General features: G+C 42.2%; 1 protein-coding gene across 4 annotated transcripts in view; it reads right to left on the bottom strand.

The window, feature by feature from the left end:
• Positions 1–18,602, bottom strand: part of RALGAPA2 (Ral GTPase activating protein catalytic subunit alpha 2) — a 408,980-nt gene that overhangs the window by 23,517 nt on the left and 366,861 nt on the right. For 2 of the 4 annotated variants that reach the window (XM_057502677.1, XM_036892284.2), the window contains exon 38: positions 8,292–8,413. The exons of 1 other annotated variant lie outside the window; for it this stretch is intronic. In XM_057502677.1, the coding sequence (XP_057358660.1) occupies positions 8,292–8,413 (122 nt within the window). Of the gene's footprint in view, positions 1–7,284; positions 8,217–8,291; positions 8,414–18,602 lie in introns of those variants that run through there. One more of the 4 variants, XM_057502676.1, reaches the window with a different exon arrangement.

The following is an 18,602-nucleotide window of genomic DNA, read 5'->3' as shown; positions in this document are numbered from 1 at the left end:
CCTGGGATGAATCCCACTTTGTCATGGTGTATGATCCTCTTGATGTATGTTTGAATTCGGTTTTCTAATATTTTGTTGAGTATTTTTGCATCTACGTTCATCAGGGATATTGGTCTGTAGTTTTCTTTTTTGGTGGGGTCTTTGCCTGGTTTTGGTATTAGGGTGATGTTGGCTTCATAGAATGAGTTTGGGAGTATTCCCTCCTCTTCTATTTTTTGGAAAACTCTGTATGTCTGATAAAATTCCGGGGTAAATCCATGTGGCCTGGGGGTTTTGTTCTTGGGTAGTTTTTTGATTACTACTTCAATTTTGTTGCTGGTAATTGGTCTGTTTCGATTTTGTGTTTCTTCCTTGGTCAGTCTTGGAAGGTTGTACTTTTCTAGAAAGTTGTCCATTTCTCCTAGGCTTTCCAGCTTGTTAGCATATAGGTTTTCATAGTATTCTCTAATAATACTTTGTATTTCTGTGGGGTCCGTTGTGATTTTTCTTTTCTTGTTTCTGATTCTGTTGATGTGTGTTGACTCTCTTTTTCTCTTAATAAGTCTGGCTAGAGGTTTATCTATTTTGTTTATTTTCTCGAAGAACCAGCTCTTGGTTTCATTGATTTTTGCTATTGTTTTATTCTTCTCAATTTTATTTATTTCTTCTCTGATCTTTATTATGTCCCTCCGTCTGCTGACCTTAGGCCTCATTTGTTCTTCTTTTTCCAATTTCTATAATTGTGACATTAGACTATTCATTTGGGATTGTTCTTCCTTCTTTAAATATGCCTGGATTGCTATATACTTTCCTCTAAAGACTGCTTTTGCTGCGTCCCACAGAAGTTGGGGCTTTGTGTTGTTGTTGTCATTTGTTTCCATATATTGCTGGATCTCCATTTTAATTTGGTCGCTGATCCATTGATTATTTACGAACATGTTGTTAAGCCTCCATGTGTTTGTGAGCCTTTTTGCTTTCTTTGTATAGTTTATTTCTAGTTTTATGCCTTTGTGGTCTGAAAAGTTGGTTGGTAGGATTTCAATCTTTTTGAATTTACTGAGGCTCTTTTTGTGGCCTAGTATGTGGTCTATTCTGGAGAATGTTCCATGTGCACTTGAGAAGAATGTATATCCTGTTGCTTTTGGATGTAGAGTACTGTAGATGTCTATTAGGTCTATCTGTTCTAGTGTGTTGTTCAGTGCCTCTGTGTCCTTACTTATTTTCTGTCTGGTGGATCTGTCCTTTGGAGTGAGTGGTGTGTTAAAGTCTCCCAAAATGAATGCATTGCATTCTATTTCCTCCTTTAATTCTGTTAGTGTTTGTTTCACATATATTGGTGCTCCTGTATTGGGTGCATATATGTTTATAATAGTTATATCCTCTTGTTGGACTGAGCCCTTTATCATTATGTAATGGCCATCTTTATCTCTTGTTACTTTCTTTATTTTGAAGTCTATTTTGTCTGATTACTAGTATTGCAAGACCTGCTTTTTTCTCTCTGTTGTTTGCAAGAAATAGCTTTCTCCATCCCTTTACTTTTAATCTGTGCATGTCTTTGGGTTTGAGGTGAGTCTCTTGTAAGCAGCAAATAGATGGGTCTTGCTTTTTTACCCATTCTATTACTCTGTGTCTTTTGATTGGTGCATTCAGTCCATTTACATTTAGGGTGATTATTGAAAGATATGCACTTATTGCCATTGCAGGCTTTTGATTCATGGTTACCAAAGGTTCAAGGTTAGCTTGTTTACTACCTTACTGTCTGACTTAACTCGCTTGTTGAGCTGTTATAAACACAGTCTGATGATTATTTCTTTCCCTTGTTTTCCTCCTCCTCCATTCTTCATATGTTGGGTGTTTTGTTCTGTGCTCTTTTTAGGAGTGCTCCCATCTAGAGCAATCCCTCTAAGATATCCTGTAGAGGTGGTTTGGTGGGAGGCAAATTCCCTCAACTTTTGCTTGTCTGGGAATTGTTTAATCCCTCCTTCATATTTAAATGATAATCATGCTGGATACAGTATCCTTGGTTCAAGGCCCTTCTGTTTCTTTGCATTAAATATATCATGCCATTCTCTTCTGGCCTGTAAGGTTTCTGTTGAGAAGTCTGATGATAGCCTGATGGGTTTTCCTTTGTAGGTGACCTTTTTTCTCTCTCTGGCTGCCTTTAATCCTGTCCTTGCCCTTGATCTTTGCCATTTTAATTATTATGTGTCTTGGTGTTGTCCTCTTTGGGTCCTGTCTCTTGGGAGTTCTGTGTGCCTCTGTAGTCTGAGCAACTATTTCCTCCCCCAGTTTGGGGAAGTTATCAGCAATTATTTCTTCAAAGGCACTTTTTGTCCCTTTTTCTCTCTCTTCTTCCTCTGGTACCCCCATAATGTGGATATTGTTTCCTTTTGGATTGGTCACACAGTTCTCTTAATATTGTTTCATTCCTGGATATCCTTTTATCTCTCTCTGTGTCAGCTTCTATGCATTCCTTTTCTCTGGTTTCTATTCCATCAATGGCCTCCTGCATCTTATCCATTCTGCTTATAAATCCTTCCAGAGTTTGTTTCACTTCTGTAATCTCCCTCCGGATATCTGTATTTCTCCCTCTGGATGTGTTTAATCTCCCTCCGGACTTCATCCCTTAGCTCTTGCATATTTCTCTGTGGCTCTGTCAGCATGTTTATGATTTTTATTTTGAATTCTTTTTCAGGGAGACTGGTTAGGTCTGCCTCTGCAGATCCTTTCTCAGGTGTTGTTTGAACTATCTTGGACTGGACTAAATTTTTTTGCCTTTTCATGATGATAGCGGTGGCTGTAGGCAGGTTGCGGGTGTGTCAGCTGGGAGAAGAAACTCCTTTCCTGATTGCTGGATGCCTTGCCCTTCTCCGCTACTTGTGATGGTTACCCGCACTCCTGGAGCAGCCACCGGGTTATTCCCCTAAGCTGCTGTGGGCACAGTCTCCGTCAGAGCAACACGGAGCCCTGCGGGGAGTGGCAGGCATGCCAGGTGCACTCCTCCGTGCTAGCAGCACCCCTGCCAGGCAGCTGTGTGGCAGCAGTGGCCTTTGGGTCTGGCTCGGGCGTCTGTGTGTTGGGCTGGGATTCCGGTCAGCTGCTACGAGAGGGCCTGCTCCCTCTGGCTCTGCTGCAGGTGTGCGTGGGGCTCTTCCATGCAGGCCTCTACCGGGCTCCTCTGGCTTCACTGCCGCCAGTGTGCGTGAGCCGCACCCAGGCTTTTCGGTCATGCCACTGCAGGCTAGCACAAGCCTCTCCTGCTGCGCACAGATCTGCTCCCGGTCCCTTCTGGCACTGCTGTCCCCGGCACGTGCTGCCACTCTCCCGCTACTGGGCCGGTGTGTCGGGGTCTGCGCCAGTTGGAGGAACGACTGGCAGGCTGCTTAGTGCTGTGAGGGGCTTCCGAGCTGCACTGCCTACCCAGGGTTTAGGGCGCCTAAGTTTCCCCAGTATTCCCAGCTGCCAGGATAACTTCGTCCAGCTATGGCGTCCCTGTCTCTTTAAGACTTGCAGAAAGCACTCACTTTTCTTTTGTCTCAGGGGCGCTGGTAGCGGGGACTGCCCACAGGTTTTGCTTTCCCGTTTCTCTAATATCCAGCACCCCGTGCACCTTGTGTCTGTGCTCTGGGTGTGGATTTCTAGAGCTGGTTGTGTTGCAGTCCTGGGCTTTCACTCCCTCCCTTTTCCGACTCCTTTCTTCCTGCTGTGTTCTGGGGTGGGGGAGCATTCGGGTCTCGCCTGGCCGTGGCTTGTATCTTACCCCCTTCGTGTGATGTTGAGTTCTCACAGATGTAGATGTATCCCGGCTGTTGTACTGCATGCACTGGTGTCTCTTTTAGGAATAGTTGTATTTATTGTATTTTCATAAATACATATGTTTAGGGAGAAGATTTCCTCTGAACTACTCACGCCACCATCTTCCCATGATCTCCAGTCTTATGAGATTTTTATTGGTCACCAGAATAATCCAGTGACACCAGGCAGTGTCTTCTGATAGTTTGTTAAATTAATATAATGATCTTGTCGTAGAAAAAAATTACTGAAGTCTTTTATTATGTAGGTGAGCATAATAATTCTTTCCAAGAGGGTACCCAAGCATTTCCTGAGGGTGGAAGATGAAAACTTGAGTTTGCACAATAGAGTCAGTGGCATCAACATCCTGGGACTCAGATGAATGTGGTTTAAGCTCCAAATATGACCTACATTAAAAGTGGCAGATCTCCTGGAGCCCAGCAAGGAATTTTCTCCCACTTGTTCTAAATCCTGGAGCCATTACCATCTAGCCCATCATAAAGGAGGAAGAGCTTCTTGACTTGGAGAGTCAAATGTTGTGTTTATGTAGGGCGAGCGAACAAACAAAGATCTGTGCTCCCTCTGCTGGCTCCTGCCGCAGAATCAAAGGAGGAAGGAGCCGGAAGCAGTGCCGGCACCTGCAGCCAACAAACGCAGTCAACTTGCGTGTTCTGAGAGGAACCACTCGTTGCAGACTTGGTTTTAGAGATTCTTTGAGGGGAATCCCTCTTCGTTGGCTTCTGACCAAGGCATTTGGAAATTCTTATAAGTAGACATTAAATTAGACATACCTATAGTCCTCAACTATCAAATTTCTAGCTGTGACTGTAATGTGATTTGGTTATTCATTTATCACCAGACACAAGTGGATTTCTCCAAGGTTTCAAGGTCAAGGCACAATCTTTAAAGCAGTTCTGGAAAAAAAAACCTCAAGGCCAAACTAAAGTTCCTTTTTTCTCCTTTTGTTTTAGCAGCGTAGTTTCCAAAAAGTAAAGATTTATACTATTTGTATCCTTTCTGATAATGTCAAACATTAGACTTGATTTTCCAAATCATTAGCATGCAGAAGAATGACCTCATGGCGAACAGATGCACTTGGCTGTGAGCTGCAGGGGTTATATCAGCCCCTCCCAGCAGTCAAGGGCGCCCATTCCAGTTAACCCTTTAAGGGCCTCCCTGCTGGGCCCCCTTCCCTGGAAACAGGCTTGGAAACGCAGACTTAGTCCCTCACCCAAATGTGTATGTGTATGTGTGTATGTTAAATGCATATACATATATGCACAAAACACACACACACAAATACATATACACACGTATGTGTGTGTTCACTGAAGCTCATATTTTAACACTGACTACGTTTTAGAAGCTGTTGGTCAATGAGGAAGGAATCAAAAGGAACACAAACTACAGGGCTAGCTAACAAGGCAGCTCAAATACATATTATACACTGTGCATTATCAATACTAGCAATGGGCAGAAAAGATATGAAGTAGATGTTTTAAAATAACATTTTCTGACTGGGAAAATAGTTTTGTTTTATAAAACCTCTTTTAAAAAAGCTGAGCACCCCCCCATGTAACAACAAAAACTGCACCCTCACCTGTGGCTGGCAGGGGTTCTGAGGAACAGCACACTTACTTGGCCAATACGGCCCTCACTGGTTGCCCTGGGTAACAGGCAACAGCACTGGGGCAGGGAGAGTCTGCGGAGATGGCATCTTCCACCAGTGGCATCTTTTGGCAACCCCCCTCCCGCCCCTAGCACATCTCCTACTCACACTGAGGACTAACAGCTGATTTTAGAGCCTTCCCTCTGGAAGTGGGGGCTATTTGCTGCCATAAAGACAGTGTGGAATGAACACAGGGTACAGAGTACTCTCCCTCTGCATTTGCAGCAAAGCCCCTTGTGGTAAGGCTACAAAGAAAACCTGGGGCCCTAATTCTGCAGACTGTGCATGTGTGTACGAGCCAGAGTCAAGGCCCTGCTTTGACGACACTGTGGTTGGCCGAGATGGGCTGATTGGGTCCTGTGTGCACTGTGGGGGCTTAAGCCTCTCAGGGTCAATTTTTCCAGTCGGCTTGCTGCTTGGAAAAGACTTCACCTCCATTTCTTAGTTTAAGCTGCCGGCTCCTCTGGGTTTGACTGTACTTGTCCCAAGAAAATAAAAAACATTGTGAATAAATGAAAAATGTTTTCATCTGTAAAAGTGGTGACAGACAGGGATAGGGATTCCTCAAAAGCAAAACTGACATGTAAATGAGAAGAGGGTGTGGTTCTGAAAATGTGCCTAATATGCTATAAATGCCCCTCCCTCATGGCACTGTTCCCAAACAGTTCAAATCTAGTTCCTTCCTAGTCATTGTTATGGGCAGATGCGCAAAGTGTTAAAAGAGAACATTATGCCCAGACTTAAAACTGCTTTCATGGATTGTTGTGATATGAGTACGAAAAATCCTGTTACTCAGTGCTGAATCCCGCAAACTCTGAACATTATGAAATGTAATACTGATGTTAACAATGTGAAAGTAGGAAGAACCAGCTTTTGTCCTGATGGCCCACCTTCGCTTCATGTTTCTTCTGTACAGGGTCCAGTGCTCACTCTTCTGAGCCACCAGAATCCTTATCTGTTAAGTGACTTTGGCAAATGTGATGTTCTTGAAGTATTCTGTCAGCAATCATCTTCAAATAGCAGGTCTTAAAAACCCAAATTACTCCTGGAGTCTCACATAAGGTGTTACCTACACACTGATTCATTTGAATTGGTTTAAAGAATTATGAACTTTTAGAAAAGATCAAATTAATTTATACAGAGGCTAAAATACACATAGAAAATACAGTTCATCTATATCTATTTCAATAACATCTTAAGAGCCTTAAGAATGTAACAGGGAACGTAAATATTTGGTTATTATGTAATTTCTTCTAAATTTAGTAAACATAAACTATTCTCCAGAGCTAACAAAAAATCCTGCACTGAAAAATTAAGTCCCAATACCTCATGAGGATGGGAAGAAGCTGAATGAAATCTTAAAGAAACAGCTTTGTTATGGGTTCGTCATGTTCTTTTGCCTATAAACTAGAAATAATTTTAAACCTCTAGCCAGCCTGGGTATGAAATCTTCCTTTCCTTTGAAACTGATTTTTTTGTTGTTTGGTTTAGATAGAGTGTTGGCAGAGTGTATAACAGAATTCAATTCACAGCTGTTCTACTTTTTTAATGTGAGAAATATTAATCAAAGCTTTAAGTTATAAGCTTTCTCATGTTGTTTAGTATTCTAGTTCAACAAAGATCAATAGAGGCCATCCCCGTGTTTCTTGACGCCTCACCAGGAAGCAGAGGCGTGATTATGTAAATCATGGCTCTGCACCCGGGCCAGCTTGCTTATCTCCCAGGCCTTCTGCCTGCTGCTCCTGGCTCCCTGTACAAGCACAAGCCTCTCCCTCTTATCTCCCAACAAAGCGCGGAGAGGCCAGGACTGAAGCCAGCGATGTTAAACAATGATGCAGGGCTGATTTTATTTGTAAGTGATTTATTTCACTGAATTTAATTTTTTTCACTTTGTGTGTGTAAGATATTTGTTAACAAGTGAGGATAGGAGAAGTAAGGCGGTGTTCAGAGACAACTGACACAGGTTAGAAATCTGTTAAGCACTCTAAGAGTTGTGTCTACACTGGTGGAAGAAGGAAGCCCCTCATTGAGAATTTCAACATGCATTGACTAAATATCCCATTTACTCTCTGAAAGGCAATTAATCTGTAATTACATGCAGAAATTTACAAGTAATTCTATTCTTTGAAAAAAAAAAACCCACAGTAATCATATAATCAGCTTAAGTGACAGTACATACTTTTTTTTTTCCAAACTGGAAATATAGAAAGGGTGAAACCCAAAGACAAGGTCATGGAAATTTTTGAAATTTTCCATTGGTCTAATAAATGAAAATGATTGTGAGCCAGTTTCTAAACAGGTTCCACACCAGGTGCTGCCCTGGCTGGCAGCCTGTCCCTGTGACACAGACCACTCCAGAGAGAAAGGGTGCACGAGGTGCCGCTAGAACGATGGACCAGGGGACACTGTCCTTCCATCTCCCCTGCATTAATCCCTGACCCAAGTATCTTGGGAGGATAATCCCCATTTAGCATTAGTATCAACGGCTTCAACTGTGAGGAACTCCTTTTTGATAAGTAGGCACTGATTCAGGCAGCGCTTTTAAACACCATATTCCCAGCTCAGCAAGAACCCCACACTCCTGAATGAACTGCAGCACATTACTGAGAAAAAGTTCATTAACCTTGCTAGATTCGGAGGTTAACGGGATAGCTGAAGAAAAGAACTCAGTGAACAGCTCGATACAAAACAAATTAAAATGAATGTCATCATTCCTTTTGATATTCATTAGTTGATTCAGAGGGAGAATGCTCTTCTTAAATTTGCAAGCATTTATCTGTAAAAAACAGGTGTACATCTGCTGCTTGAGTGCATCTTAAGCGTGGGAGGGAAGAATAATGTAGACACTCACCCATTCCACTGAGGGAGTAGTTGGAAGAGGGTGAAAAGACTTGGGCTGCAAAATCCTCAAATGTCATTACTTCACGGTGGTGCTGAATTATTGCTTCGAGATACAGAGCTCGCTCTTCATAGCTTCAATAATCCATTAAGGAAACAAGTGCACAAGCAGAATGACATGTATGACAAAGTTCACTCTGTTTTAAATACAGCTATGCAACTTTTACATTTGCGCGGCAAAGAAAAGTACCCTGCAAGTCCCTTAACATCCTATCGGAGAATTAACTATTAGTTATAATTAATGACCAATTTGGATTTTTCAGACCTAAGTTTCTCTTAGACTCCAATTTCATCGAACACTAGTGTCACTAAAAAATATATACACAGATAGTTACAGAACTTCTGTAAAAGATCACCAAAACTGATCGAAACAAACAACAACAGGGGCACTGCCTGTAAGGGCATCTCTCCTCACTGACAGCTATGGGACTGTGCTGGATCTTCTCCTCCTGGTTCAGTGGATAAGACATTCTTCTCCATCTCCTGATAAAATGAATTGATACTTCAAATAGGAATTGGTGATAGGACGGTACACACACTTAAAAAAAGGTAAGACATGCACATCACTGGGAAGAGGGAAGGCCAGGAAAGTATCCTTTGAAGGGGTCTCAGAGCCTCAAACCAAGATAGGCTCTGAGCATTAGAAAATAAGGGCTCATAAGTGGGAGAATCTAGCAGAGACCGCACAATGCAATAAAAAAAAAAAGACTATTGCCTTTTAATTAAAACTGCAGTCTGGAACACACGCATTCAAACGTGTAATCAAAAACGAGTCACCAATAAAACTTACAAGCGTAACATGCAGAAGCAACTTTCCAGCTGTCTTAATAGGACCCCTGCGTGTGGCGGCCTTTCACAGGGCAGAAAGCAAATCTTTCCCCTTTGTGTGTGGCTTCTGTTTCCTCAGAAGGTGAATCATGCACTTCCAATAACAGGATAACGTCAGAACAATTCGACAGCGGATGGAGGCACTGCATGTTGTGACTTTATGAATTAAACTTGGGGCAGTTGGCATGACGTCTTACTTTCCTCTTTCCCATCACCAGTGCAAAAGTTAAAAGACTTCTTAATTGTTCTGAAAATCATGCTAATTCTCCAAGAACACAGGGAATGTGGATCACCATCAGCTTATTATTTGCAACTCCAGAAGGGCAAAAGTAATTCTAGCATTTCTCACTCCACTTTCTCAAAATGATCTCTTTAAAAAAAGTTGGTAAAAATTATGCCCTTCCAATCAGGTCTCAAAGAGCATGTGTTTTAAAATAGGAGAATATTTTTCTATTTTCTTTTGGCAAAGTATGTAACAGATTTCTCAATGCAGACTCTTCCTCTTCCTCCTCCTTTAATCATATTCAGAGAAAGATTTTCACACCACGAGACCACAGGCCTTCTAGGGTGGTGCTGTCCATCCAAAGGTAGCCAACAGCCACACGTGACTGTCAAAATTTAAATTTAAGTTAATTAAAATAAATAAAATAGAAATCAGTTTCTTTGTCCCACTAGCCATATTTCATCCAACAGCCAACAGCCACATGTGGATAGGGGTTACCATCCTGGATTGCACAGATATAGAATCTGCCCGTTGCCATGGAAAGAACTATGGAGCTATTCCAGAATTTCTGTCTAGGCTTGCTCTATGCAACTTTAAAAAAAAAGGAAACTGAGTTTGGAGATTTCAAAAGTGGCCCCTCTGATGATTTATGAACTTTTATATAGAAGGTCACAACAGCCTAAGGCCTGGGCAGTGTGCACCTGAACTGGCTTCTCAAATGCGGACTGAACTGGTGACTCTCTTTAACAAACAGGCTGCCAAACTTCCTCAGCAAGAGGCATCCGCTCAGACCCAATTCTAGAGGGACCAGCTAATGCCATTCACGTCTCATTATGAACACACTTATTCTGCACAGCACTTGGCTGCTGCCATGGCCCGGCCCTCTGTGCAAGGCCCCAGCAAGCCGCTGGTCCGGGGAACAGCAGGACGTTAGGCCTGAGTGGCCGTCTGGCAAACAGGCACTCTGACACTAAGCTGGCACGTGCTGCCCCAGCAGGGGCCAAGCCAGGCGTGACAAATTACTCAAAGAGCTGAGCTAAACTTACGGCTGACAACCACCTGAGCCTTTGGACAGCCGTGGCCCACTGTCAACACGCAATTCATAGCTCCCCCTTTCAGGCCACAGTCTGTTTGTGGGCCTGGGTTAGAGCAGGAGCGCCTCTCTAAAGACCTGTCATGCTCTGCCTAGAATCACCCTGCTGTTTCCTGAAAGGCCCCACTGCGTCCGACACATCCACATACAGTGCTTGGGACAATGGTGAACAAAACAGAAACGCGGATGCATTTTGCTAAATACGCCAAGGAACCCATGTATCTGGAAAAGTGGCTGCTATGTTAATCACAATCAAATCTACAAAGGGATGCCGTGTAATACCATATAAATTGACCCAGACAGCAGCCTGGCACCCTCATCCTGGATGACACTATCTGACTGTCATAGGCTTGTCCTTGTCAAGGATGAGAGATCTGGGCTCCTAAGAGCAAGACCAGCATTGGAGTTTCAGGGGGTAATAATCAAATTTGGAGGTTCTCTGATTCAATGATTATTTATAGTTTGATTCCTAAATTGAGGCACCATGGGAGACAGCACAGAAAGATGCTTACAGAACTGGATGCTAAAGCAGGAAGCATTCACTTGCTGGAGGGCTCCCAATCTCGCCATTCACGCTCCCAAATGTCTCACACAGCACACACTCCCCACTGCAGGCTGGCCTGCGCTGTTGCCGACAGCACTAAACTGGGTGTTGTCATTTAGACAAACATCCATTAGGGACTGGGATGAGACCAAGAGATCATCACATGCATTTTCACTCCTGGCCCAGGCCAGGGCATGCAAACACCATGTCAGGGAGGGAACACGCACCACCTCAACTCTGGCAGCATTCACGAATGGCCACGCTGCTCACAGGGGCCAAACATCTTTTTTAGTAGATTTAAAAAACATAGTTCTGGGATCTTAACTGGGTTTATTAGTAGGACTGTCAGCAATGGCAATTAAGAGCAGTGTCGTCAAACATTTCATTACCAACAACATCCTTAGGGCCTCAATGCTAGTTGCTTTCTACAAAAAAAAAGGCATATATAATTTAGACATCAAAACAGTTATCACATTCTTCCGCTCACATATAAGACATGTTAAGTTACAAACTGACTGCTGAAATATGCCGGACAGTGGATGGATGGTCAGTGCCTCTGACTGAAACCAGGTGGCTAAGGAGGCAGCTGGTCACAAATCCAATGCCTATTTCAGTACCAGCCTTTGCCCTTTTGTTCCCTCGAGGACTCCACTAACAAAAGTGAAGCTTAAATTGTTTGGCATTACTATCTCATTAAAAACCACAGACAGGAAAGAAAATTTTTTAAAGAGCAGTTTTCCTCTGGTTACTCAATTCAGAGAACATTCAAATTACTAACTAGAAACCCATCTTTGCTTCTGGGTATTTTTGAGTTTCTTTAGTGACCCAATCTGATTACATTGTCACCTAAGAATTTGATCAATTACCAATATTCCTCTACTTGAATAAAGAGGCCCTATGTCTTCACTGGTTTTATCAAAAACTTCCAAGAGAACTTTCCAAAACCCTCAAGATACACTTTGCTGGGTTGCAGGAGCCTGACACAACGAACCCAACCACCCAACTTTATTCTGATCATTGTTTGTTTTACTTTTTAGAAATGGCAGCAGCAGGATGAGGAAGAGCTTGCTATTTGGAGGGAGACGGACCTGGATTTGAATTCCAGCCCACTAGCCCACCAGCTGGGGTACCCGGGCAAGCTGCTCCAACCCCCAGCTAGAGTCATCTTAGGAGTGATGTGGGGATGTTGACATATGCTCTCCAGGCTGAAGGGAGGATTAAATGGAATAGTGATGAAGCACCGACCTACATCCCAGCACACAGTAATATGGATTCCCAGCTCCCTCCAGCCTCCTTAATGTGGCCTTATGGGTTTGCCTTCCAGAAATAATGCGGTGGACAAGCAAGCCTCCCTTATGGCAGGCTCTCATGAGCTGGGGGCAGATCCCACTGTCTCCACATTACTGATCAGGATTTTCAGGAGTCACAATTACTCAGTGGTGCAACTGGGACTAGAATCCAGGTCTTCTAACCTTTCACCTTAATATCTTGAATTTTAGAATACATGGGGTTAAGTGCAAGATCTAGTGCAAGGTTGGGAGATAAACTCCAAATGAGGATAATTCAACTGACTTAAATATATGTGCCTATAAAAACCAACCTGCAACACAAACCTGAGTAAAGAGATTTAAGCTGCATCTATACCCACAGACCATGCTGACTTTATACATCCATAAAATAAACAATTACTTCATTTGAATGTCTTCTTACTTATTCAGGCTACACATTTGTTGACTGTGATTCAGTATGTTCAGATGTCTATCTTGGAATAACTCTTTTTTTTTCTTTTCAAGAGAAACAGAAAACTGTTTGATAGCATCAACATTGCAGATTTTTTTTTTAACCCTTGAGAGCCTGCTGACCTGGATCTTCTCTAAATTTCCTAAGTGTGGAAACCATACTCAGACAAAGTGGCCTTGGAGGTGGCTGCCTCCTGACATTAGCACATGTGTCTTCTGTAACAGTTTACATATATCTCCTGATTTTCCTTCTTAGCTTGTGCAGCCCCTTATCACTGACACAAGCCAGCCCAGGGCTAGTCATCTTATGACTCAGCTGACTCTCTCCCACAGCAGTGATCTGCAAGGAGAAGAAGCTGTGTTTTAGGGCTACCTGGGGGGCTCAGCTGAGCCCGCACCCCTGAGAAGTGTGGTGCTCCCAGTTTTGCTGCCATTGTTGGTCCATTCCTTGAGTATATAAGGATGGAGAAAAGAGAAGCTCTGGTTAGTTACCACCTATAATCATCTCATCTTAAACATCCTTGCATTAGTTTCCTGTGGCTGCTGTTAATGATTACAAACTGGGTGACTTAAAATAATAGAAATTTATTCTTTTACAGTTCTGAGAGGCCAGAAGTTCAAAACGAATGTATCAGTTTTCCAGAGAGTCTAGGGGAGTCTGTTCTTGCTTCGTTCAGTTCCTGTTGGATGTTTGTATTCCTGAGCGTGTGGCTCATCAGAGCTGCCCCTGTCTCCTTGTTATACTGCCTCCTTCTCGTCTCTGGACCTCACTCAGATGGACACTTACCACTGATTGGGGCTTGCCTGAACAACCCATTATGATCTCATTTCAAGATCCTTAACTTACTTGCATTTGTAAAGACCCTTACTCAAATAAGTCATCAGTCACACATTCTGGGACTAGAATACAGACAGATCTTTCCTGGGGGCCATCAATTTAGCCTGCTGTACTTCATGAGGACACTGTATGAGTCCTTACATCACTCATACTACATAGTTTATACATGCTTGACACAGTATTTATTGAATGGATATATGAACACATAGTCCTTGTGCCCACTGCTCTGGGATATGATACTGCTCAATATATTCCAGGCAAAGCAGTTTGTAAGGAGAGCCTGGAGAATTTTCAATTTGAAGTAAAATTCTGCAAGGATTAAAAAATTAAATGATATGAAACTTCTAGAAGAAAGTATGGTGCAAACTCTTTATGATCTTGGGATGTGGAATGATTTATTCAACAAGAAACAAAAAACATGAGCCATAAAGGAGAAGAATGGTACCTCTGGGCACATTCAAATTAAGAGTCACTATTCACTATAATACCATAAAGCAAGTAAAGCTACAAGGCACAAAGTGGGAGAAGTCATCTGCACTACATAACTGACAAAGGGTTAAGGTCTAGAATATAGAAAAAGTTCCTTCAAAAGAACAAATCAGTTAAAAAAAACCCTCAGACAATCTACTAAAAAATGGGTAAAAGACATAACCATTTCCAGAATGTAAAGTATGAATGGAAATTAAGCTATTCAACACCATTAATAACCAGGGGTTATTAGAACCATATGAGATACCATTTTCTATATACTAGATTGGTGAAACAAAAAAAACTAATAATGCCAAATGTCAGAGAGGACACAGTGGGGCACAGGAAGTCTCAGAGCCCACTGGTGGGAGGTAACTGGCCCAACTTCTTGGGACAGCAATCTGACATTATACAAAAAAGGCAGATGCACATACTCCATGGGCCAACAATTCCACATATGAGAACATTTACATAATATTCTATAGACAACCGCAAAAAGAAAAAAGAGGAAGAAATCATATTTAACTTTTACTGATAAATGCAGTCACACAGTGGAATAGTATGCAGCAGTGAAAATAAATAAATGATATGTATTTGTACTAGTATGGATGAAATTAGTATTATTAGTTCAGAGAAAAAATCAAGTCACTCAAGCACACACAGTGAAATTCTGTTTACATAAATTTTAAAAATGGGCAAAGTGAAACATATTGTTTAGGGATATACTCCTATGCAGTGAAACTATGACCTGTACTATCTCTGGGATGGGAGAGGAGGTGGCACATGGGAGGGTCTCCAACAGACTCATTGGTACACATGGCAGGGGGCACAGGGACAAGTGTTCTTATTCTTTAGAACTGTTACATACTGCTACTATGTATATATATTTCAGAATAAAGATAAGCAATTTGGTAAAATAGAACATAGCACTCATACGGTGGATCTTTTCTCACCCACTGGAAGGCCTTCAGGACAAAGGTGGATATAAAAGACAGGTTGGTTATTACAGATAATGACAGAAAAGTCCACTGGATTCAGACACAGAGAAAGCAGAAAAGATGCAGTGCTATTTTCAGAGCCTACAAACAGATCAAACTATTAGAGCTCAAAACTTCAGAAAGTTACAAACTTTGACAGATGGACTTAAAGAACTCAAGCCAAACACAGACATGAAGGAGGCTCAAGATGGTGGCATGAGGAGGGCAGCGGAAATCTCCTCCCAAAACCATACAGACTTTTGAAAATACAACAAATACAACTACATCTAACAGAGAGACCAGAAGATACAGTACAACAGCCAGGCTACATCTACATCTGCAAGAACTCAGCATTAGATGAAAAGGGTAAGATACAAAGCTGCGACCAGGCAGGACCCAAGCACTCACCCCACTCCAGCTCACCGGCAGGAAGAAAGGAGTCAGAGTGGGGAGAGAGTGGAAGCACAGGACTGTTAAATAACCAGCTCTAGTAATCCACACTGGGAGCGCAGAAACACATTGCATGGTGTACTGGATATTAGAGAAACAGAAAAGTAAAATCTGTGAGTGGGTCCCCACAGCCGGCTGCCCTAGGACAAAAGAAAAGCAGGTGCTTTTTGAAAGTCTTAAAGGGACAGGGGCTTCACAGCTGGACAGAATTGTTCTGGCAGACTCAGCCCAGCAGGCTGGGAATCCTAAGGAACTTGAGGTGCCCTAACCCCTTGGGTGGCAACGCAGATTTGAAGCCCCTCACGGTGATAAGCAGTCTGCCATTTATTCCCCCTGGCCAGTGCTACAAGCAAACCGGCTGATCCGCCAGAGCGGTGGAGCAGCCGGAGAGTGGCCCTGCCCACAGCAACCATACAGAGTCTCCTCCCAGCATGCAGTTAACCTGGGGCTGACCCAGAGGCTGCTGCCGGTGTGCTGTCTGGCACAGACAGAGGAGGCTGGGGCAAGGCACGAAGGGGTGCCGTTATTGCAAGAGAACACACCTGGTGCTCCTGCCACTTCCCACAGGGCTCTGGGCTACTCCAAGGGCTGCCCCACTCATGGCAGCTCAGGGGATTAATCTAGAGGCTGCTCCCAGTGTGCGGGTAACTGACAAAGGCAGCAGAGAAGGCCAAGGCGACCAGCAAGCAGGAAGGGATTTTGTTCTCCCAGCTGACACATACACCACCTGCCTATGGCCACCTCTTTTGCCATGAAAAGGCAGAAGAATCTGGTCCAGTCAAGAATCACCCAGACAATGCCAGAGAGGGGGCCTAGGGAGTTAGATATAACCAATCTTCCTGAAAAAGAATTCAAAATGAAGGTCATAACCATGCTGATGGACCTGCAGAGAAATATGCAAGAGCTAAGGGATGACATCCAGAAGGAGATTACAGAAATGAAAGAATCTCTGGAAGGACTTAAGAGTAGACTGGATGAGGTGCAAGAGACTGTTAATGGAATAGAAATCAGAGAACAGGAATACAGAGAAGCTGAGGCAGAGAGAGATAAAAAGATCTCCAGGAATGAAACAATATTAAGACAACTGTGTGACCAATTGAAATGGAACAATATTTGGAATAATATTTGCATTATAGAGGTATCAGAAGAAGAAGAGAGAGAGAAAAAGGGACAGAAAGTGCCTTTGAAGAAATAATTGCTGAAAACTTCCCCAAACTTGGGGAGGAAATAGTTTCTCAAACCGTGGAAGCCCACAGATCTCCCAACACAAGGGACCCAAGGAAGACAACACCAAGGCATATAATAATTAAAATGGCAAAGATCAAAGACAAGGACAGAGTATTAAAGGCAGCCAGAGAGAGAAAAAATATCACCTACAAAGGAATCAGGCTATCATCAGACTTCTCAGCAGAAACCTTACAGGCCAGAAGAGAATAGCATGATATATTTAATGCAATGAAACAGAAGGGCCTTGAACCAAGAATACTGTATCCAGCACGATTATCATTTAAATATGAAGGAGGGATTAAACAATTCCCAGACAAGCAAAAGTTGAGGGAATTTGCCTCCCACAAAGCACCTCTACAGGATATTTTAAAGGGAATGCTGTAGATGGAAGCACTAAGGCTAAATAGACGTCACCAGAGAAAATAAAATCATAGCAAAGAAAGCAGACCAACCAAATACTAACTAAAGGCAAAAAACAAAATCAACTATTCACTATAGCAGTCAAAGGAAACACAAAAGAGTACAGAATAAAACACCTAACATATAAAGAATGGAGGAGGAAGAATAAGAAGGGAGAGAAATAAAGAATCATCACACTGTGTTTATAACAGCTTAATAAGAGAGTTAAGTTAGATGGTTAGATAGTAAAGAAGCTACCCTTGAACCTTTGGTAACCATGAATCTAAAGAGTGCAATGGCAATAAGTACATATTTTTCAATAATCACCCTAAATGTAAATGGACTGAATGCACCAATCAAAAGACACAGAGTAATAGAATGGATAAAAAGACAAGACCCATCTATATGCTGCTTACAAGAAACTCACCTCAAACCCAAAGACATACACAGACTAAAAGTGAAGGATGGAAAAATATATTTCAAGCAAACAATAGGGAGAAGAAAGCAGGTGTCGCAGTACTTGTATCAGACAAAATAGACTTCAAAACAAAGAAAGTAACAAGAGATAAAGAAGGACATTACATAATGATAAAGGGGTCAGTTCAACAAGAGAATATAACCATTATAAATATATATGTACCCAATACAGGAGCACCAACATATGTGGAAGAAATACTAACAGAATTAAAGGAAGAAATAGAATGCAATGCATTCATTCTAGGAGACTTCAACATACCACTCACTCTGAAGGACACATCCACCAGACAAAAAATAAGGACACAGAGGCACTGAACAACACACTAGAACTGATGGACCTACTAAACATCTACAGAACTCTACACCCAAGAGCAGCAGGATACACATTATTCTCAAGTGCACAGGGAACATTTTCCAGAATAGACCACATACTAGGCCACAAAAAGAGCCTCAGTACATTCAAAAAGACTGAAATTCTACCAACCAACTTCTCAGACCACAAAGGTATAAAACTAGAAATAAATTGTACAAAGAAAACAAAAAGGCCCACAAACACATGTAAGCTTAACAACATGCTCCTAAATAATCAATGGATCAATGACCAAATTAAAACAGAGATCAAGCAATATATGGAGACAAAATGACAACAACAGCACAAAGCCCCAACTTCTGTGGGATACAGCGCAGGCAGTTCTAAGAGGAAAGTATATAGCTACCCAGGCCTATTTAAAGAAGGAAGAACAATCCCAAATGAATCATCTAAAGTCACAATTATTGAAACTAGAAAAAGAACAAATGAGGCCCAAAGTCAGCAGAAGGAGGGACATAATAAAGATCAGAGAAGAAATAAATAAAATTGAGAAGAATAAAACAATAGAAAAAAATCAGTGAAACCAAGAGCTGGTTCTTTGAGAAAACAAACAAAATAGATAAACCCCTAGCCAGACTTATTAAGAGAAAAAGAGAATCTACACACATAAACAGAATCAGAAATGAGAAAA

Source organism: Manis pentadactyla, chromosome 5, assembly GCF_030020395.1.
Source record: "Manis pentadactyla isolate mManPen7 chromosome 5, mManPen7.hap1, whole genome shotgun sequence".
Classification (NCBI taxonomy): domain Eukaryota; kingdom Metazoa; phylum Chordata; class Mammalia; order Pholidota; family Manidae; genus Manis; species Manis pentadactyla.
This window is presented reverse-complemented; position numbering and strand designations above follow the sequence as displayed.